The sequence below is a fragment of the Stegastes partitus genome, unplaced genomic scaffold, assembly GCF_000690725.1.
Source record: "Stegastes partitus isolate 25-593 unplaced genomic scaffold, Stegastes_partitus-1.0.2 Scaffold279, whole genome shotgun sequence".
NCBI lineage: Eukaryota > Metazoa > Chordata > Actinopteri > Pomacentridae > Stegastes > Stegastes partitus.
The window spans coordinates 1-22,543 of NW_007578010.1; the positions used below are offsets into that span (position 1 = coordinate 1).

Genomic DNA, 22,543 nt, shown 5'->3' on the forward strand with positions numbered 1-22,543 from the left:
GCTGGGATAGACTCCAGATATAGATAATGGATTGATGGATGTTGAATTGGGCTCTCCTTATTGACTTTTATGACAATTTGATGTATTTTAGGCTATATTTATGTAGAAATACAGAGAATTCTGAAGGGCTTTCAAACTTTTCCGATATCTTTAAGGTGCTGACTTTTATTTTATGTGATTTTATGCTTTTACTACACCTTGTTTGACATTTATAACTTTGCTAAGATAAGGATCGAATCGTAAAAGTAGTGAAAATTTAAACTAAAACCAAGAGTTTTTCTTGTAAAGGACCACTTTTACATTGTGGTACAGTTACAGTTCTGCATGATTTCTCCACTGTAATATACACTCTGTACTGCATTCCAGGGCAGAAACACCGCCATCCATGTTCCTTCGCACTGAGCAATCAGAGGTGCTCTGGAGAGACTGACACATTCAGTCTGCCTCACATGTGCTTCCTTTAAAATCACAATGCCAACACTGGGAATGACACGCTCACTCACACACACACACACACACACACACACACATACACACCCTCTGCCGAAAGCTTTTTTATCTTGGAGCAGATGTAGTATTTTTCGCAGTGCCAGCAGTCCTGTCAGTTGCTGTTCTTATCCATGTCCGTCTCTGGAGCTGCTTGACATTTACGTGGGAGCGGCTGCACTGTGCAGAAATTACCGCCACAGGGTGGAAATCAGGTTGATAAGTGTACAGGAGAAAAGCGAGCTGCACTTTGTTCAACTTCACCTGAGGGCCAGCTAAAGAATCCTGGGTAACTTTTTGAGAAGCAATAAAAAAGTAAGAACGGAGATCTATTTTGAATTCTTTCTATAAAGGCTGATAAGCAGACCAGCTTTCAGCGCAAAAACAAAAAAACATATACAGCTCAATGACCAACTAAACACTAATAATTTGCTCTAACTGCTGCTCATTAGTGACACTTAATTCAAAATATGGTCAAGTCACAAATCGATGTGGCATTAAGTGCTGTTGGTATTGAGTGTAACTGAGCAAATGCAGAATATTTCATCAGGCTGCCTGCAAGCTTTAGTTAAGCTGAATCTCAAGTTTAGAGTTAAATTATCCAAATGAGTATGTGAATGTCCTGCAGCCATGCAAACATTCCTGCAGAGTGTTGTGGTTTCAACGGGCTCTCTGCAGCTGCTGCACACCTGAGGCTCAAGCTCACAGACAGCGCTTCATGCATCTTTTAGATTTAAAAAAATTGAACACATTACCATCACAGAACGTGGGTAGTGGGTTAAAAAAGCTGTTTTTGGTGCAAAAATAGTTGCTGTACAATTGTTACAGAGAAATCAGTTTCTAAGGAGCAGGAAAAATACAAGCAATAAGAGAAATGTACAGAGCGGCACATGTGGAAACCTGCCTCACACATGCCAGGAGGGACAACACGTTCACAGTAAACAGAAACTATTATAGTTGTCATAAGTCCTATGTAATGCTCCTTGCATTCTGCAACCACACCAGTAATCTATCACAACAGAGCTGACAAAACTCCCAGGTAAACACCGTGAGACGCTGCATAATAATAATAATAACATACAAACAGTGTGTCATTTTGATGCTCACACCACCTCTGCTACCCTCAGTCTGGAAAACCCAGCAGCTGAGAGGCACTGAAACCGAGAGAACAGACTGCTTAAAGATAAACTCAACAAAGAAAAGGATGTTGTTTAGACTCTTTATGATCAAGATTAGACCTTTTTTTGACAATGAAACTTAAAAGTGGCTGTAAAAAAAAAAAGAGAAGTGCTCTGCTCCTCCTTTTTCAGTAAATGTAGCATTTCAACAATCTCTTTCACAAATAATGCTGCAGTGGATTTTAATCACATTCGTAGCTGTGAGCTTTAATACGCAAGAGCTCTGAATGTGCTGCTGATGTCAGCTTTCTGGATCTAATCAGATTCCCATTTTAGAAACTGTTGCCCAAACACAGGTTTTAATGAACTGTGGAGACTTTCAGCAGGCTATGTTGTTCTACTCATTCTCACTCTACACTTGCAGCTGGTGGCCTTCGAGGTTTTTCACAGCTCAGTGCCGCAGCTCCCAAACTAATGGGCAACAGAACAAAAATTACCCTACATCTGTGTTTTCTCAAAGACAGTCTGGTTTTATAATGACTCAGCAATTCATGCAGCTTGTTTAATAATAATTGACTCTAAACTGCATTCTTATCTCACCATCTTTAAATGTTCCTGAGGTCACACACACATTTGTCCTCTGATTTGATTTTTTTTTTCCCAGCCCTCCAGACTTTCAGCCTCAGGAAAAAGTGGTAAAACTGTCTCTGTGTGTCCAGTGAAAGGTGTGACGTTTAACACCTCTGCTCTGTTTGGAGCCACACAAGATGCATTTAACAAAGACAGCATTTACCCCGAGTAGCTGTTAAGGTTTGACAGTGTTTCAATCTGGATGAGAATTTAAAGAAAAAACACATCCAGACCATATCAGTTTGTCACAACAAACCAAAGCCAGAGTCTTCTCACCGTACAGCTGCTGCACTGCAATGATGTCGTCCCAGCTCAGAACCAGGCTGCGGCCCAGTTTCCTGTAGTACGGTGACATGAGAGCATGGCGGACAGGGGAGTGCTCCAGCCCCAGAGTGTGTCCGATCTCGTGGGCAGTGACCATGAACAGGTTGTGTCCTTTGTGTCCGTTGAGCGTCCACCTCTCTGCCATGTCGAAGTGGGCTTCACCTCGGCGAGGCAGGAAGGCGTGAGCCAGAGTTCCCCCTGAACAACAAAGAGAAGACACAGTTACTCACTATATATATCATAGTTTAGGTGTAGATTCTTTGTAAATCTCAGCTGTTTGTACTATTTATTGGTTGATTTGCCATCACAACAAATAGCATCCTACTAGTGGATTAGTTGTTACTGCTGAGCATCCAAACCTTGTGGAGTTTCTCTCACTATAATTATCACTCAATTCAGACTTGGAACAATCTCCAACTGTGAGCAAGTGTTTGAAAATGACGCTTTAGACATCCTTAAAGCTACTTAATGAATTAAAAAAAAAAGAGATAGTACATTTAAATGACTATTTTCAGTGATAAGTATTCAAATTGCTTATTTTTCAATGTAAATAACATCATGTTATAGGGATGAACAATATTCAAATTTTTGCCAATATCCTATATACTGATATTTTCCACGTAGCAAGAAGGTCGCCAGTTCGCATCCCAGTGGGGGCACCGGGATCTTTCTGCATGGAGTTTGCATGTTCTCCCCATGTCGTGTGGGTTCTCTCCGGGTTCTCCGGCTTCCTCCCACAGTCCAAAAACATGTTGAGGTTAATTGGTGATTCTAAATTGTCTGTAGGTGTGAATGTGAGTGTGCTTGGTTGTCTGCCTCTAAGTGCAGCCCTGTGATAGACTGGTGACCTGTCCAGGGTGTCCCCTGCCTTCACCCTGAGTCAGCTGGGATAGGCTCCAGCCCCCCATGACCCTAGTGAGGATGAGGCGGTGTATAGATGATGGATGGATGATATTTTCCAGCTTATTTTGGCCAATTAACAATATGTACACATATAAAAATAGCTCCGCTAGAGATCAAGGGTCACATATTCAAAAATGCTGTATAACCTAAAAAAGGTGAAAGGCAGATTTCTGGTATTTGGTGCAGATAAGCAACCCTGTTCACACTTTCCATTGGTGATGCTACATTTGACTTTGGATGACACATTTTTGCCCATAAAGTTGCAATAAAATATTTGTTTCCTCTTCTCATGAAATGATTGTGACAATGTGATTTATTCTTGATAGATAAAGTGTATGTCTTCTCAAAACTTTGTTGATATCACAATATACATATAATACATATCACAGTAAAAAATTAAACCACAGTTAACTTTTGCAAACTGTGTATTCAAGCTTAAACTAAATTGAGGTATTGAACAATAGGATAAAGGGTTTTGTTTTAATTTTTGAACCTTGGTCAATTTAACAGGAAACACATATTCAAGGAGATTTCATGCAAAAGAATGTCCAATATTACTCTTTCAAATGTCAGTCAGTCACTAATATTGAGTATGGCCACCCCTGAAAGACATCGTGGCATACTGTCCACCAGCTTGTTGATGGTGTCAATGGGCAGGGCGTCCCACTCTTTGGTCAGATCCCAAAGTCAGAATTGGTTCCACCTGGTAACTGGGACTCAGTATGTAATCATTGCTCCTGGTCAGAAGTGATTACTGTATAACTAGAAATAAAAAGAGGAATGTGTCTGAAAACAAGAACTATTCCAACTTTATAGGCAAGAGTGTATTTCAAGGTCAAACTCAAGGTCAGAAATTTTAGAAACATTGTTTGTATTGGAAACCATATATAGGCTTCCCAGTGGGGATGTAACATTTGACCTTTGTGATATTTCAAGGTCAAACTCAAGGTAAAAAAAAAATTGAAATTGCCATTATATTTTAAACTAGAGTGCCCTCAGTGGAGGGATATAGTTGCTGCTGCCAGCCATGATACAGCATTTTTGGAAAAGTGACCGTTGACCTCAAGCTGAGCTATTTTTGCACTGATTGGTCCCAAAATATAATGGTTACTAGGAGAGGCCATCCTAGCTCACCTGTTAAATATCAACTTGTTAGACCTTAGCACGCGAACAACAGATTGTTCACAGACACACTCACAGACACTCACAGATGGGACCGATTACTCTATAGTTACCCCCTGGTCAGGGGCAGCTATAATAACATGTAATGTATACATGAATAGTACCCATTTCACCTTGGACAACCATTCAACCAGGATTAGTGAAAGAAAACACCTATTTTGTGGTAAGTTAGACAGAATAATGGTTTACTGGGGCTTAGTGCAATCATGGCCGGCCGGGGCAACTATATCCCTCTACGGCCTCTAGTTATGTCGACTCTTATTGTGATAACCCACTAAACGGTGCAAGAAAAGTACTTCAGTTTCTATGTAAAACATGCTATATTTAATGTTATGTAACATCCTCCAGCAGAACTGTAAACTCTTAACCCAACAGTAAATATCCATCAAGTGTCCATCAATATTAATTTGCCATTTTAAAGCCGGTATCTGCGGATACCTGAAATAGAAATTTCTGATAAAGAATGCTTATGATTCCATGCAGGCCTGTGCATGTGTATCATGATAACTGTCGAAGCAGTAATTGTCAAGCAACATTAACTTTCACTACTACAGATGAATTGTTTCACCTCTGAAGACTATGCAAGGATAGGAAGGAGACAGAGAGTCTGGATGGCGTCTCGTACACGCTGTTCTGGAAACCGGCTGAGGACGTCCGACTAACCTTCAGCCCGTCTGCTGTATAAAAGATTGTGTTCAAGTCTGTCTTGGCTCACTCGGTTCATTCATTTGACTGTGTGTGTCTGAGTTCATCTGAAGATTACCTTAGAGAAAGACAAGTTCTTGACATTGTTCTTTTTTTCTTTTTTAAACAGCGATCTCCATCTGATACCAAACAGATATCCACATGGATCCCTGTCAAATTTATCAATGAAATCAGTTTATTAGCTGCAATTATGTGTTAGTATCCACTCTAAACCTGCGTGGAATAAATGCCAAGTTTTATAAGACAACTGTCAGTGTAGAAAATATATGAACACAAAACTGGTCATTTAAAAAAAGTATGATCTAAACTTTGTTTTGGTCTTTTAAAAAACTGTACAAGTTAATCTTTATTCTTTTAGTTGAATTATTTATCTGTATTATTTGTTAATTATGTGTCCTGTTATATTGCATTTATATTTCTTTTATACTTTACTTGTTATTTATCAGATTAATAACACATCTCTGCACTTCACGTCTCATTCTTAAAATGAATCAGTCTAAGATTTTAAAAATCACTCTTTAAATGAACTGTGCACGACTTAACTTCTGTACTGAGGACTCACAGGTAAGTGTTGCTTCATATTAAATGGGTGAGAAGCAAAAAAAACACTGGAAACCACTGCTCAAAACTGTATTAGACCATCAGCGCAACGGTGAGGGACGGAGCTTATATACTACAAGAGTGAAAGAAATGCATTAAAAGGCTTCATAAATTCATCAGTGTGAAATAATTCACAACAAAAACATGTTTCTGGTGAATAAGATGTTTCCTGATGACCTCATGTCCCACATGACATTAACTTGATGAGTTTACATGTTTATATTAAATGTGAACTGTTACTGTGGGATTCAAATGAGTACAGAGATAATCAAACTACTACCTCAATCTGATTATTTACAGTAATCAGGTTTTTGTGTACATAAACATCAGAAACTATAAGTTTATTGGTTGAGGAATTTGGGATCAAGCTAGATTTTGCAAGAGCGACCAGAGAGAAAACTACATACACAAAATCATAGCATCCAAAAACAATCACTGCAAACACCAAATAAAACTATGACTCACCATTCAATTCACTGAACTATATGAACTAACTTGTGATCAGGTGTTGGGTTATTAGTTCTAAATTTAGCCATGTTAAATATCAGAATAATTTGTACATCAAGGTCTTAGAAATGAAAACAGTACAAGTTTTTACACAGTACAACACAGGTTTGATCAGATGGAGAGATGTGGTGATGACTTGAATAAATGTGTGACAAATCTGACCTGGTCCGTCAAAAGCATTGCTGGCCCCGTCGTTGTGGTCTCCTTCGTAAAAGGCCAGCCGGATGTCTGCGGGCCCTTCGGGGGCCTCCTGGAAGACCAGGCCCGACACGTTGCTCCACAGTTGGAAGGCAGTGCGCACTGCCAGCCGCACGGAGCCCAGAGACAGGTGGTGAGGCCAGTTCACGATCTGGTAGGTCAGATGACGCTTGTACCACTTCTCGGCTGGAGGACACCCACAGACAAAAACAGAGATATGAGACATGCAGGTATGAAGCTCACGGTCTTATTCTTCACAAACCTACAGCCTTATCTGCAGCTGCAGATAAGCTCAAATCGCAAGATAACCAAAAGAAGAAGATGGAAATATTCTTGAGAGTATAAAGAGGATACTTTCAGAAGTCATTTACAGTAAAGATGATATACAACAATACAAGTAAAGGCAACTAAGCATATTTGAATGGCAAGGGACATTTTCTTCTTTGCCAAAGACACAACTAAGATGATGAGTAGGAATGCCATTCATGAAAATAGGGATGAAAGGCATGTGAAGTCACCACTGCTACAATTGTATTTTCATTTGGATAAGAATCCTAGAATCTAGATTTACATTTAAAGTAACAATTTTACTGTTACTTATCACACTACCACACCACATAACGGTGCTAGCATCGGAATGCTTACAAAACTGTTGGTTCAACAACACAATAAAACCAAAATCCTGAGAAGTTTAAAGAAAACAAGAAATAGAGGAAAGAACAGCTAAAACTCACAGTCTCACACTAAGATGCCGTTTCCTGCTCTTATACTGGAGCATACCATCTGCTCAGGTTACAACAGGGGGGCAACGCTCTGTGTTGTGCTTTAACTTGAGATGTTTCACAAGGTTTGCTGTGTTGCTCGTTCCCATTTTTCCACAAACATCACAAAGTGCGTCTTGGCTGTTTGTGGAGCTGATACAGCTGATACAGCTCCACACACGACTCCGTTTACGCCCTGCCAGTGTGTCAAAAGACTGAGACTGATTGAACAGCGTGCTGCTGCGCTTACGCATTAAGTGCTTACCCAGGCGGAAGAAAAAGTAGTTCCCACCAGCCGCGTGTCATTTCGTCAAGATCTCAATAGTTTAACCTCTGGGTAATGATTTACATTACCTCAAATGACTAAAGTATCAAAAATATCGATATTTTGATTTAGGAATTGAGGAATTTAGAGCTGGTAGATCTGGTATCAGAAGTATCGATATTTAAGTGTCAATCAGCACATCACTAATGCAAGGTATGATTTGGCCCAGCCCTAGGAGGAAACGAGCTGGGCTTTATGCTAGGCTAAAGGCCAACCCCTCCAGACCAGCAGTACCATAGACCAGGGGTTCTCAACTGGTGGGACCCAAAAGTGGGTTGCAGACCTGTTCTGGGTGGGTCGCGGACAGCTGGTCAAAATTAAATAATATATAATGTGCGTCTCAGGTTGGACTTATTTTTTATTTTGAAAAAACTTTTATTTTGACAAGCATAGTACCCGTAGTTTGTTTGGCGTTCATTTTAAGTTTGTGTTGATGTTGGGATGCAAGATGGCAAAGCGCAAATATGACCCGGAGTATTTCAAATGTGGATTTTCATACGAGGGCTGGACCCGAATAGCCAACTATTCATTCGCTGTGCTGGAATGGCCATGAATTCCAAAGCTTGGAAGGCTTGCAGAGGAAACCACGGTTGAATTTACCACCAGCCACAGACCAAAAGATGGACGCAACTGGATGAAGACCTAAGCATCATCCTGGACAATAAGTTGAAAGGAGATGCTACTAAGAAGATAAAGACCTTGGTGGACACTGTGTACGGAACATGATGTGACACATTTGGAGTCAAAGAGGGGAAACTTGCCAGAGCTCCAGCAGGCCCCAGTAGAAGGCAACGTCAGATTGCAGAACTGTGTAAAGATCTGAGAGCACTCAAGAAAAGGTGGCGGAAGGCAGATCAAGAGGAAAAGGAAGCCTTGAGCAAGCTGAGCTCAGTGGTGCGAAAAAATCTTCTCCATTTGCAAAGGGCGGAGACGAGTAGGAGAAGACAGAAAGAGAAACAGCGCCAGAGGAAAACCTTCTTCAACAACCCTTTCCGCTTTACATCAGACCTTCTTGGACAACCAAAAAGTGGAAGATTAACATGTTGCAAGGAAGAAGTGGAAGATAGCATAGAAGCTGCTCATGGTGATTTCAACAGAGACTTTCCATTGGGAGAATGTCCCACGGTGATGACCCCATCAGTTCAGGGGACGTGGTGGGTCCTGAGCTCTTTGGAAAAGATGGCCACCTGGGCACGTATGCAGTTTAAACCCAAAAAATCCAGGAGCCTCTGCCTTTTGAAGGGAAAACTGTCAGAACACATCTTCAGTATTCAGGGTTCAGAGATTCCAACCATCCAAGAGCAAGGAATCCACTGCCTAGGGAAGAATTATGACAGCACCCTGAAGGACAGTGGGAACCTGAAAGAGACCACAGCCCAACTGAAAGCATGGTTGAAGAGAATTGACCAAAGTTTGTTGTTGGGCAGGTTCAAGGTATGGTCCTTTCAGTACGGCATCATACCAAGACTGCAGTGGCCATTCTTGTTGTATGACTTTCCATTAACCAAAGTGGAAGCAATGGAGAGAGTATGCAGCAGGTATATCCAAAAATGGCTGGGTGTTCCCCCAGCTTTTAGTTCGGTCAACCTCTACAGCAAGTCTGCAAAGCTCCGGTTACCATTCTCCTCAGTTGTTGAAGAATTCAAGGCCACTAAGGCAAGGGCAGTCTGCACACTGCGACTGTCCAAGGATGAGAAAGTCCAACATGCAAGTAGTGCCATTAACTGTGGCAGGAAATGGAAACCACAGGAAGCAGTTCAGGAGGCAGAAGCATACTGGAGGCATCAGGAGATTGTAGGTACTGTGTGTCAGGGGCATCAAGGGCTCGGCAACTATAGCACTAAGAGCTGGAGCAAGGCCGATGTCAGAGGAAGGAGAGAACTTGTGGTGCAAAGAATCCGGGAATCGGCAGAGGAAGACCGCTATATTAAAGCGGTGGGGCTAGCCTCCCAGGCCCGCTGGATGCAATGGGAAGAGGTACTCGAACAGCCACTGTCCTGGAGGGAGCTATGGGCCACTGACCAGGGCAAGTTGAGTTTTCTGCTATGAGTTGTGGCTGACCTCTAGCCCTCTCTAAACAACCTGAAGATCTGGGGCAAGGAAGAGGATTCATCTTGCAGCCAGTGTGGAGCCAGTTTCTGCACTCTGATTCACATCTTGAATGGGTGCCCAAGAGCACTCGCAGACGGACGCTACAGGTGGAGACATGACAAAATCCTCACAGAAATTGCCAAGTGGACTGAGCTGCAGAGAGTTAGTGCCAACAAACAGCAGGCACCATTACATAGAAGCATTATCTTCCACTCAGAGGGCAGCAAGGTTCCTAAGGCACAGAAATCACACACCCTCCCATCCATCCTGCATCAAGCATCTGACTGGGAACTGCATGTAGACCTCAAGAAGAAGCTGGTCTTCCCGCAGGAGGCGGTGGCAACCATGCTCCGACCGGACCTGATCCTTCTCTCGAGAAGGTCAAAAACCATCATTATGGCTGAACTGACAGTGCCCTGGGAAGATAGAATAGCCATCTCTCACCAGCTCAAGAGGGCAAAGTACCAGGACCTGGTGGATGAGGCTCATATCAAAGGATGGCATACAGCCTTATATCCGATTGAGGTTGGCTCTCGGGGCTTCCCTGCAACATCAGTACGCTATTTCTTGCACAAGATCGGACTGAATCACAGGCAGCTGTGGAGAGCCACTAAGGACATAGCCACAGCAGCTGAGTTGAGTTCCAGGTGGTTGTGGCTGTCAAGGAATCGCAGCTGGAACCCCTCTGCAAGCGAAGGATAACTTAGCCTTTGCTGCCCCACTCAGGAGAGGTGTACAGGTTAAGGGGCGAAACATCTGTGACCCTGAGATACCTGCTGAGGATGTAGAAGGGGTTCCTAGCAATGTGAGTTTTTTTTTTTTCTCTCTCTCTCCCCAGAGTTCTATCATGGAATTAATCTTCAACCAGCCATTCCTATATCCTAGCCGCTGCTCCTTCAAATTTCTTTCTTTATTTTTTTTTTTAATTGTCGCAAATACACCACTGCCACATGTCTCCACCTTCACAGCAGAGTCCTGCACTGGGTTGGGTAGTCGTGAGAGGTACTACGGGAAAATACAGATAACTATCTTGCTCAGTCTCTACTCTTTGGGGGAGCTAATACAACATTAATTCCTGCGAGTACTAGGGTAAACTACAGATAACTATCTGGCTCAGTCTCTACTCTCTAGGGGTTAATACAACGTTAGTTACTCGTTAGAGCGTGGCCTTGAAAGTGACGTCACGTCCAGCACCAGACAGTGTTAATTTTGTCAACGAAAACTTAAACGAAAACTTTTCGTTGACGACCCTTTTTTCCGTGACTAATTTGTAACGAGAACGTAAATTTAAGAAGTACTGACAACAAAAATTAAGACGAATCTACCGGAGCAGCATGCGAGGCGTTTAGAAAACATCTGTAAAATGTAGCATCTACCATAGCAGCATGTGAGGCGTTTAGGGCACATCAGTAAAATGTAGCATCTGCCGTAGCAGCTTGTGTGGCGTTAAGGAACATCGATAAAATGTAGCACCTACTATAGTAGCATGTGAGGCGTTTCGGGAACATCAGTAAAATGCACTATCTACCCATGGGCATTTTCAGCAATTGTTTAGCCTGTGTCCAGTTAATGACTGATATTAGAAGAGGATTGGTGACAAAATGAATATATTTTATGGTTAAAACATTTTACAAATATCTAGTCTTGTACCACTGCAGATCATTGCAACATAACTAAGTTATGCATCAGCTGCATGGTGCATTAATAGCTGTGGCAATGCTGAACCAAAATAAGGGAGTGGGGCGACCAAATCATTGGCTGGTGCGACCAGTGAAGAAAGTTGGTAGCACCAGTGCTACCATTGGAAAAGTTAGTCTGGAGCCCTGTGACAGAATTGCCAAGAAAGCACATCCAATAACTGAGGCTCTCCTACTCCCCACTGCTCTTGATATGGTGTCAACAATGACTGACGAGACTACCACTGCAAAACTGAAGGCTATCCCCCCTGTTTAAGGCGGGGGGGGGGGCGAAAGATTTTTGTCCTCCGAAGGGGGGCCTGACAGAAAAAGTTTGAGAGCCACTGGTTTAGATGATTAAACACATAGTTATAGGTATGCTTACAATGGAGTTTTTACTACCATGACAAACATCTTTTTACTAAATCTATGACAGTAAAACAAAATTGTCAAAATACTTAAAAAGAGTAAAATGAGGCTAAAAATAAAACCTAGAACTGTTTTCCACAGATTAAATTTTTAACTAAATCAAAATAAAACTAAAAGACTAAAATATGACTTTGACTAAATCCAGTCTTTGGTGAGTGACTAAGACTAAAATTAAATTTAAAAATCTTGCCAAAATTAACACTGCAACGCTGATACAAACATTGTAAAATACAGAACAACAAACAAAACACGAATTTAAGATTAATTTGTTCTTAATTTGTATCTACAGTGCAACAAACACATTCACAAGGGAACTTATATTGATGAATTTCAAGCAGAATAAATCTACCTTCTGGGTGCCCCTATAGCTCACCTGGTTGAGCGGGCGACCCATGAACAGGCGCTGTAGTTTCCCGGCGCGGCATTCGTGAGTTTGATTCCCGCTCACGACAGTTTGCTGCAAGGTCTCTCCCCATTCTTCTCCTCCCTTTCCTGTCTCACTCTCTCACTGTCCTGACTAATAAAGGCAAAAATGCCAGAAAAATAAAGAAAAGAAAAAAAAAGAATAAATCTATCTTCCCTGCAGTTCAGTTCAGTTGATTCGAGGAGCTAAGGACACACACCTGTTTGCACAACAACTTTTTGAGCCCAAATAAAATGCACAACCTAAATAACAACTTCCCATTTTTCAAATGTATCTTAAAATAATACTTGCACACGAACAGACACTCTTCACACATTGTTCTGTACAAACATGATTTGTTTTATGAGACTTAAACATCTGAATAATCCAGATCTCCAAGTATTTCCTCCTCAGTTTGTACTGTTTTGTTTCAGTTGACTTCCTGCACACAGCACAGGTGCAGGAATTTTAAACAAACTCATGTTCTGTTATTTTAAAATCTAAATGATGACTTAGCAGATGAACTAAATAACTGGACTCTCAAAAACAAAAAAACATTTACTTTGTTCAGCTATAAGGATGGAAAGAAACATTTGCCACGTTATAGTGAGACACTGCGGTTTGTTTAGAGGTTAAGTGATCAGTTGTCTGATCCAGCATCAGAAAATTACTTCTGTTTATCAACTCATTGTCATTTTCAGGCAAAAATGCCAAACATAAGATACTTTCTGGGGCTTAACTGTGCATATTTTCTGCTTTTTTGCGTGAAAGTAATAGTAAAGTGATTATTTGTGATCAGATCAAACAAACTATTTAAATTTTTCACTTTAAAAATGATCTCTGAATTTCAAATTAATCCCCAATTTGTTTTCATTCAACTAATCTGGCTGTTTTCCTCCTGTTTCATGTTTGAATACATGCCAGGTATTTACACTGGCAAGTTTTATGGCGTTATCATCATTGTATATCACTGGTAATAGCATTTGGAAAAGAGTTCTTCAAACTGTTATTATCATCATTGACTGATGTAGTGATGTATTTACATCTTGTATGTCCTGCATCATAAATTGGGATGCCTGATGTCCCAAGTTTCAGCCAGTTATGCTTTGAAGTTGAACCTCTCTGAATCCGACAGGCCGAGCCAAAATGATAGGATGTTAACCATGTCAGCTTACAGCTGGGTAAACTAACAAGCACTTTGAGCACATGCTTGACTAAACAATTTACTTCAACACGTGTCTGTGGTTTCTTAGCTTAGACGTAATTGCATGCGCTGCAAACTCCAGAATCTCACATTTGTTCGGGGACAGAGGAAAGGGGGAGCTACATGCAGCCGTTCTTTAATTTACAAGCGTCTAATCTGCTCATGTATATACACAGGATTAAACAATATAGCGATGTGGAAACAAAGCAAACACGCTCTGGCTGTGAACCAGGCAGAACACATCGACAATGAGCAAAGAGGCTGCCTGGCAGGAAACAGTCATTAGATAATATGAACCTTTAGGGAGAGGCAGCTGGAGAGGCTGCACGACGGTGGAGCTCCGAGAGCGGACAGAGCTGGAGAACGCTTTTTAAACAAGATGAGAATTTTAAGAAGGTGTGTAGAGTTTGCTCAAATAGTCATGCAAATCAGCTCTGAAAAAAAAATTCTGACTCCTCCGTCCAATGATTTTTGGTTAAAAAACGAATGTATTGCTGTTTTTCTACATTATTACCAGGCAAAGTCCTCAGGAACTTAGAGTGCAAGACAAAGATGTCTAAAATTATTTTGGCTGGAATGAAGAATGGAAATGACTACTAAAACTTGTGTTGGCTAAAAATGTCAATGAAATAAACTGAGTAAGTTTCTATGAGAAATCAACCATTACCTTAAATCTGCAATTAATCATTTATCTGCAATGACGTTTTTCAATGACAGGCCACAGGGGTTTTATGGGTTTACACATATTCAGAGCTGATTCTTAACTTAAAAAGTGGTGACATAGATCAAGTCCATTTACAGTTGTCAAAATATTTTTAAAATAGGCCAAATGTCAGTGGGAGGTCCACCGACATGCCTGCATTAGCTCAATGCTACAGCCTGACTGTGGAGGTCAGACATGGGATTTCAAACCTGCAGACGATTTTGTGTTTAAAATTTGAGTTATTTTGATGCCGTTTGCCCTTCATTAAATAACGCACAGCGAGGAGGAGATGGGAGCGATATGCAAGAGGTATCCACTGCATGCTGTGGATCGCCGAGAGACCCCAACAGCTCCCCGGAGACGGGAAATATCTGGATATCAGGAGCCATTAAGACATGGGTTTGGCAATGACATCAGTGTGTGTTTCTGTGTGAGTAAACACACAAACAGAAGTTACGTTTCAGCAGCAACTTGAGTTTTGTACCAGCTTGATTCTTTACTTTTTTTTTTTTTTTGGACTGAAATAAGACACAGTAAAAGTGGAACGAGCAAAACCATATAGGGGCAAAAGAGTCCTCCCATAGATTTATATTCAGAAAAGACATAAATTAGGAATTTAACCCCAAACTTGAAGCCACATGAAGTCAAGATTTTTACATGACTTGGTCCCTCATCAAGTTTTTGGTATGAGAACGCTAGAGCCTGTGGGACGCTTTCCCCATCCCACTCTTATTATTCATTCTCAGATGAACTATATGCATCAGGCCCATAACCACATGTGAGCAGATCTGTACTCTCAGCAGGGCTCAGGCGCCTTCTCTCCGTCCCAGACCGCCGCAGAGTAAGAGGTCCCCGAGGACAGCGGAGAAGCCAGGAAGTCCGATACGCGAGACATTCCAAGACTTCCCTTATGGAAGCAATTAACATGATGCCCTCTGTAGCAGCAGTGTAGGGAGGGTGGGTTATCACCGGCGTTAGGAAGTGACTCAGATCATCTGATAGCTAAAGTTATTGTTTGTGGAGGTGCAGAGAGATTTTGTTTGTTGCTGGTGTTAGGAGGAGGCTCTTTGACACATGCAAGAAGTCTTTGACTGCAAATTTAGCTAGAGTTGCTGAAAAAAAATGCCCATCACAATTTTCAAGAGCCCAAAGTCACATCACATGGCTTGTTTCGTCTGTCTCCAATCTTTGTGTACACTGCTGAGATAATGTAAAATCACAGTACATGGTATGCTGGTAATATGGCCACTAAATGGTTAAGAGCTTGCAGATCCATGAGTTCACACCTCTTTAAAACACACACACAAACACACACACACACCTATTCCACTTAAATGGCTTATCTTGACCAGGGTGGTGGAATGTCAGCTCTGTAAATATCAGTGGGAGCTGACTCCACTACAAGTCAAGGTCTGTTTTCAGTTTCCAGGAAGCTCAGAGGTGTTCACCCTAAACAATATCACATCACACCACAGCTGAGAGTGAACAGCCCGACTGACTCATCTCCATGTTTCTGCAGCCGCGGGCTTCGTTTAGCAGCTGTCAAGGACACACAGCTCAAACAGCACTAAGTGTTTCATTTACTGGAGGCTGTGGAAGACGCGCAGGGAGAGGTGGTGGACCAATACCTGAATTATCAATGCTACTGACACTGAGTCTTGTATTTAATGGAGACCTCAGTCCAAGTGAGATTGTTCTCTTTCTCTGCTTAGATCACGATCTGGGCACACAAACGCTTTTTCAGTGTGTTTGCTTCCATGTTGCTGCTCTTTAATATCTATTAAAACTGTCCAATGTTCAAACATGCACACGATTAAATCATTAACAGAGCATTATAGAAATAACAGCTTAATGTCTGGTCAATGATTTGGCGTAAACATGTTCAGACAAATCCCATAAATGATGCGTTCACCTAATAAAGGATAATAGACAACTCACATGATACATAAGCTGCTTTTAATAATATACACCAAAGGGGTATAAGTATTTGTTGTTTCACCACATGCCATCTCAAAACAGAATGAATGTCATGAAATAACTAAGTATGCATTATATTGGAGATGAAGATGGAGTGTGAGGTCACAGAGCAGAAATCTCAAGTCAGTAACAAACCACACATCTGTAACACATAGCATTAATGAGATTGTTGTTGCTGTTTGTTGAATGTTGTCCCACTCTGGACGAAGGGCTTGGATGAGTTGGTGTCTAACCCTAACCCTGTCTATGACATCTTCCTAGACCACAAATGGTGGAGTTGTGGACGTTCAAGTTCCTGGTTACAGAAATAACTGACATACCAGCATTCCAAAAGCCTGTTCTCATTTTTTTCTTGTCATCCGTGGCATCGTGTTATTTAACTAAAAGGTCGCCTCAAGGAGGCCTTTTATAGCCACTGCTCAAAGGAGTGTCTGTATGCTGGTCACACTATCTGATCATTGTCCTTTAAAACCACAGCTCACTAAGGTGGTCGAGAATTTGCCCAAAAACGTTTCGTGTACAGCTGACTAAATTTAGCCCTTTTCTTATCAGAACAACAGAAATTAGTACTTTTATTCTAGTCAGAAAGAGAACTTTGCATTGTATTTTTGCTTAGTGTTTATTGGTGATTCTGGATCTGGTCAATAACACAGAAATAGTTTATGAAAATACAGTTTAGGTGGAATGGTGGTACAGAGGTTGATGCTATTGACTCATAGCTAGAAGGTTCATGGTTTGAATCTGCTGGTTGGCTGAGGCCGTTCTGTGTGCAGTTTTCATGTTTTGCCTGTGTGGATTTTCTCCCACAATCCAAAGACATGCATTGTAGATTCATTGGTGGTTTTAAATTGGCAGTGAGTGTGAGCACACGTTGCTGTCTTTCTCTTTGTGTTAGCCCTGTGACGGAGTGGTGACCTGTCCAGGATTTACCCTGCATCTCGCCCACTGCAAGCCGGAATAGACTGCAGCTTCCTGCAATTTACAACAGGATAAAGCAGGTACAGCTAATGAATGGATGGAAATTACCAAATTATCCTGAGGGGGGCATGAATGTTTGGACCAAATCTGACTAAGTTCATCTAGCTGCTGTCAAAACATTTCACTCACAACCACAAATGTAAACTCAAAGGAAAACTCCAAGTATCAACAGAATTATTAGTGTACATCAATTAGGATCAATGAATGTCCTGATTGATTCATCCTAATAAGAGCCTAATAAATGAAGGAAAACTGTGACATGTCGATGGTGGTAGCAGAAAGGTCACTGAGGTTCATCCCCTGGCACCATGAATATCCGGCCACCCATTCAGTAGGTGCTGAGATGTTTCGGGGACTAACTGACGACCAACAGCGCCTTCCCTCGAGCCACGGTGTGAGCAAAACTACATAACTGAAGCCTTTAAATTGAATGTCACTGCTGAGTGCTAAGGAATTAGTTTTCCTACTAAATGCATGTTTGCTGGCATTTTGCCCAGAATCTGACTCCGTCAGATCAAAAGTCTGATCCAAACATGAACCTCTTCCAGCAAACATTCTTCAAGCCGCAAGCAGAAACATATCTGCTGCTTCAGTTTAGGATGAAGCAGCATAATGTTTGACTTCAAGGCGGTGGTTGCACAGAAGTATAATACTCCTACTCACAATTAAGCTATTACCTTGTTGAACTACATCAGTGGATATATGAAGCCAGATCCGAAAGAAGTTTGACCTGAGGGTGTAAAAGTATCTGCCATTACCGCTGCTCTTTGTGTAACCATACTGCCGCCTGTCATATGAGTCATGTCTGGGTCCGCAGTAATGACACAGAGTTGTTTTCTCACACGAGACCAGGCTGAAATCCATCCAAACAGTCAGTCACTCAGCGAGACGTCCCCTCATTCAGCTGGCGAGATATCGGGCCATTGAGACAGTCGGCCAGTTTGGCAAACAGCGTAATCCAGTCAGTCAGTTATGGATGTGTTTACCAGAGAGAGCAGCTCAGGTACTGACACGAAGCGGCAGCAGCAAACATCGGCCACCGCCGCATTCCCTGAACGTTAGCCAACCTTGTCAGTGTCAGGAAGGAATGCAGAGGAGTCAAACACCATCAGGCTGGAGGCACATGTAAAGAAAGAGGGAGGGGAAAGCCTCTCTACTTTCCTGGTGCTGTCACCCGGCTGTTGCTGTTGCCTCATTCGAGACAGCAGATGAAAAAAAAAAAAAAACAGGCAAAAACACGGGACACTGTGGTAACATTCAGCCTGTAAAACTAGAGCATCAAACATCCAGATCCACACCAAAAACATTTTACTTGCCCTGTTACTTTCAACTGAGTTTTATCAAAATCTGTTGAAGTGTCTCTTGAGGTCAGTCGGTCTTCAAACTAACAAACAGACAGACAGAGAGGAACACAAATCAACCCGGAGTACATTTAAAACACTAATTAAATAGTCGGTTTTCAAATGACTAAATGGAGCCACATGTGTTCATCAGCCTGGACTGAAAACTCTGGCTTTATCATGGCTTCACACGTGTTTGTATCATGGGGGGGCGGGGGACTACAGCTTTCAGTAATTCTCAGAGATTTTCAGTAAAGCACACTAAGCCTCTGCTCAATTACTTCATGGAAGCTGCAAAAAAAATTGGCAGCTGCACTCTTAACCACCGTTAACCTCTTTAAATCCTGCAGTCTTTAGCCAGTTTATGCTGCAAATCCCACTAATGTATGCTATTGTTTCTGTGTTTACAGCAGAAAGAGCCTCCGTCACTTGTTAAAGGAGCAATCAAAGTGACAGCACTGGTCAAAATGTGGAATTATACAGTGGATTTGTAAAGGAAGTTCCTCTTATGTGGACAACTTAGAGAGAAAATGGACCTGCAGATGCTGTATTTTTGCTGTTGTTTGGGTACGCACTGATATCGCTCAAATCATATCAGAAACTAAAAAACTATGGAGCAGATTGGCAGGTGTTTTTTGACTTATGGAATATTTAAACTAAGTCACTGCAGAGGGAAGCATAGAACTCAAAAACTAAAGACAAAACAAGACGGTTCCAGCCAGTAAACATGACGTGAAAGATACACAATAGACTTGTGTGTAGTTGCAGTTAAAAGCGACCGCGTGCACCATCAGACACCCCACCTGCTTTAATTACAACCCTCAGCTCTATTTAGTGCTTTGCTTTACGGAGCCAGACCCTCCCAGTTAACTGTCGGCTCTTTTAAGACCACAGCAGGACACGCGAAACCTCCACCTACAAGGCCATGAAAGATGCACCACCTTTGTTACAGAGACACAGACGTCAGTTTCACAAACATACGTGTTCTCTGAAACATGCACACGAACACCATGTCTCAGATATGTACACACAGCTGTACCTTGGCCGGTGGAGCGCCTCTTGCGGTGATGCCTCTTTCCGGTAAAGATGACACCGACTCTCTGAGCCCAGATCTGCTGGCTGCCCTCATCCGACACCCCGCAGCGGGGCTCGGCCATCTGCCGCAGGGTGGCGCTGTCCAGTTCCCCTGTGACAGGGAGACGGGACAGCCACTGGAACTCGCTGCAGAGAGAGGAAACGTTCACGTCTTCAATCACGCCAATAACGTATGAATCAGACTGTTGACGTAGGAAATTAAAGATTTGCAGTATGGTGGTGTTTGCACCATCAGGAAGCACTTCAAGTCTCTGTCAGATACTTAGACTGCAAATGGATTCAGGAGGTCTGTATATGCAGTGTGCAATATATATATATATATATTTATTTATATATATGTGAGTTCGTCAATGAACTTTAGTGTCATGATGCCATGTTTGGATGATCTGTGGTACAGTTTTTTAAAACAAAATAGGTGGAAGGACTCCAGAGGTTCACACTGTTTCAATTTATGAGTAATCTATCATTGTAATTTTGAAAATACAAACTTAAAACATGCTGAAGGTAGTCAAAGATAATTTGTTAGGTCACGATCCACAGTGACATTACATACATGGCTGGAGCCCCTGATCTCTACGTACTTTATTTATTCATGTCAGACATTGACTTACATCAGAGAAGTCTAGTTACAGTTTTTGACAAATTACATGAGCAGCCCAGAGTTTTCTAACCCTAAGACCAAGCACACAAAGCTTTTCAATCCATTACGGTACAATCAGTAAACGAGCCAGAGGGTGAGGTTCTTGAAATTCCTGGATGGTTCAGAGAAGGTTCACGAGAGGTTTCGCAGTGTAGAGGTGAGGGTGTGTTTTACTGCACCGACGTTCAGCCTCGAGGCTTGACACACATCAAGCTCACCCCCCCCCCAATGAACGCTCTGAACACAACCACCTAGCTCAGCTTCATTATATAAATATGTACCACTTTTCGTTTCCACATTACCCCAAAGAGGAAGCTTCCAAAGAGCTGTTGTCACCTACCGGATGGCTGACTGCACCTCGACCACATTGTGGATGTGGTGATCCTGGTGGAGGTAGCCATACTTCTCCAGAAAATCCTGCAAAAGGAATCATACTGTGTGTTAGAAAGCTCCAACTAAACATATAAACCAGACACAAAACTTCCAAATGCCTTTTAATAAAAATCTGATTGTGATTTCAATTTTGTTAAATCCATTTCTGGCCTGTTGATACCATCTAATATGTCTCTGGTAAATCCCCAGAGAGGCATAACTTCCCATGAGGCAAAAAAAAAAAAAAAACTCATAAAGTTGTGAAGATAGTTTCCCATTTTGACTATATCTGCTATAGGTTGCTGTATGTACCTGTGGACCACCCATACGACAAAGAAACCCCCGAGGTGTCCTTAAAAATCATAGTTTGTGAAGAATTTCATATATACATATATATGCAAGTCAAGAATCGTCCTGAAATTTCCCCAACCATAACATACTTTAAAAATGAACCAACAGCATGCAGGACAACAGCTGTTATATTGTGATTGTGGAGTTTAATATTATGATCCCTCAATCACAGGCCTTTATGTGCAAGTTTGCATGTTCCGACAACAGCAGGCACAGCTATGATTACAGATGTGGTGAAGTTGGGCTGGAAATTAAAATTGAGCTGATGACAGATGTGCTTCTGCAAATAGGAATGTTCAACAAAAATGTTCCTTTGTCCCATTAGAGATACTGAAAACGCCAGAAGGCTTTTTTTCTTCTTTTTTCTTTTTTATAGGTAAGAACAAGTTGAGAGAACACATGTACCAGCCTAATACTATATAAGGTCTCCCAGCTTTGAGGAAGAAAGTGTGCAGGGTGAGGATGGTGAGAAAAGACAGCTGTCAGATGAAACCAGTGCATTCTGAACCACAGAGAGACAATAAAACTGTAAAACGCAAAAACGTCCTTAGACATATGTTCTTTAGAGAAAAAAAAAACAAAAAAACAGGCTTTTGTCATTGTATGTCATATGCAGCTACACTGTTTTTAAAATAAATTAATGAATACTGTTACTTTAACAGAATTTTCCTTCTTTATTGTACTGATTTTTTTCAGTATTTTCAAAAAAACAAACACAACCATAAAAATACAAGAAAATAAAAAATGACAATAAATTTACGTGTATAATGTTAAAAAAAAAATCACATTTAGCTGTGAGTAACCATAAGATTTCCATTTTAATTTCAAAAATAGTTTAAATAAACTAGCCTCTTGAAGTTTATTACTCTAAATATATTTCTAAAATTAGATACAAATGGTGTCAATTAACAGAAAAATAAGCATGTATCTAAGAAAGTATCCATTTAATTAGCAATTTTACAGTTTTTACCCATGTAAATATAATGTAAAAACACATGATCTCATGTTTAGATTTTATTTTAAATTTTAGTGTACAACATGTGACTGACATGGAGCAACTGTATTTTACTGTAAAATTGTGTTTACAGTGAAATTCTACAACAAGCTTCAGAGAACTTTTTCTAACATCTGTATGTTACACATATGTCCAATATGTTTGAATAGATGATGGAGGAAATAAATACACATCTTATTCCTTTATATGAATGTATTTATTTAAGCAAGAAATCTATTTATTTTTAAGCTGGCCTTACGTACCTTTGTACATGCATGTTATTAAGTTGCACATGTGAAAAGTGACAAAGCACAGAAGTTAATATAAAGTAAAGAAAAATGAGACATTTCGTATTTACACTGTAAAATACCATAGAGGCATTTAGTCAAATCAACTTATTTTTTCTAGTTTATTTAACATAAAATATGTCTTTTTCTCATGTCAAATTTATTGAACGTCAAATTGGTATTTTAAGACCAATTTAGAACCAAAACTTGAGTTCTCATAATTTGAGACATGGTGACTTAAAATGATGAACTGAATGAACAGCT

At 41.1% G+C, this 22,543-nt stretch overlaps 1 protein-coding gene across 1 annotated transcript; it reads right to left on the reverse strand.

Moving 5' to 3' along the window:
* Positions 1-2,510: 2,510 nt before the first annotated feature.
* Positions 2,511-20,974, reverse strand: LOC103357883 (matrix metalloproteinase-28-like; the record flags this gene model as incomplete). Its single annotated transcript, XM_008282628.1, has 5 exons — positions 20,960-20,974; positions 20,616-20,692; positions 19,580-19,761; positions 6,618-6,839; positions 2,511-2,756 (listed from the first exon to the last, which is right to left on the reverse strand). Coding segments are annotated over exons 1-5 (742 nt in total), but the record flags the coding sequence as incomplete, so codon positions are not given.
* Positions 20,975-22,543: the final 1,569 nt, after the last annotated feature.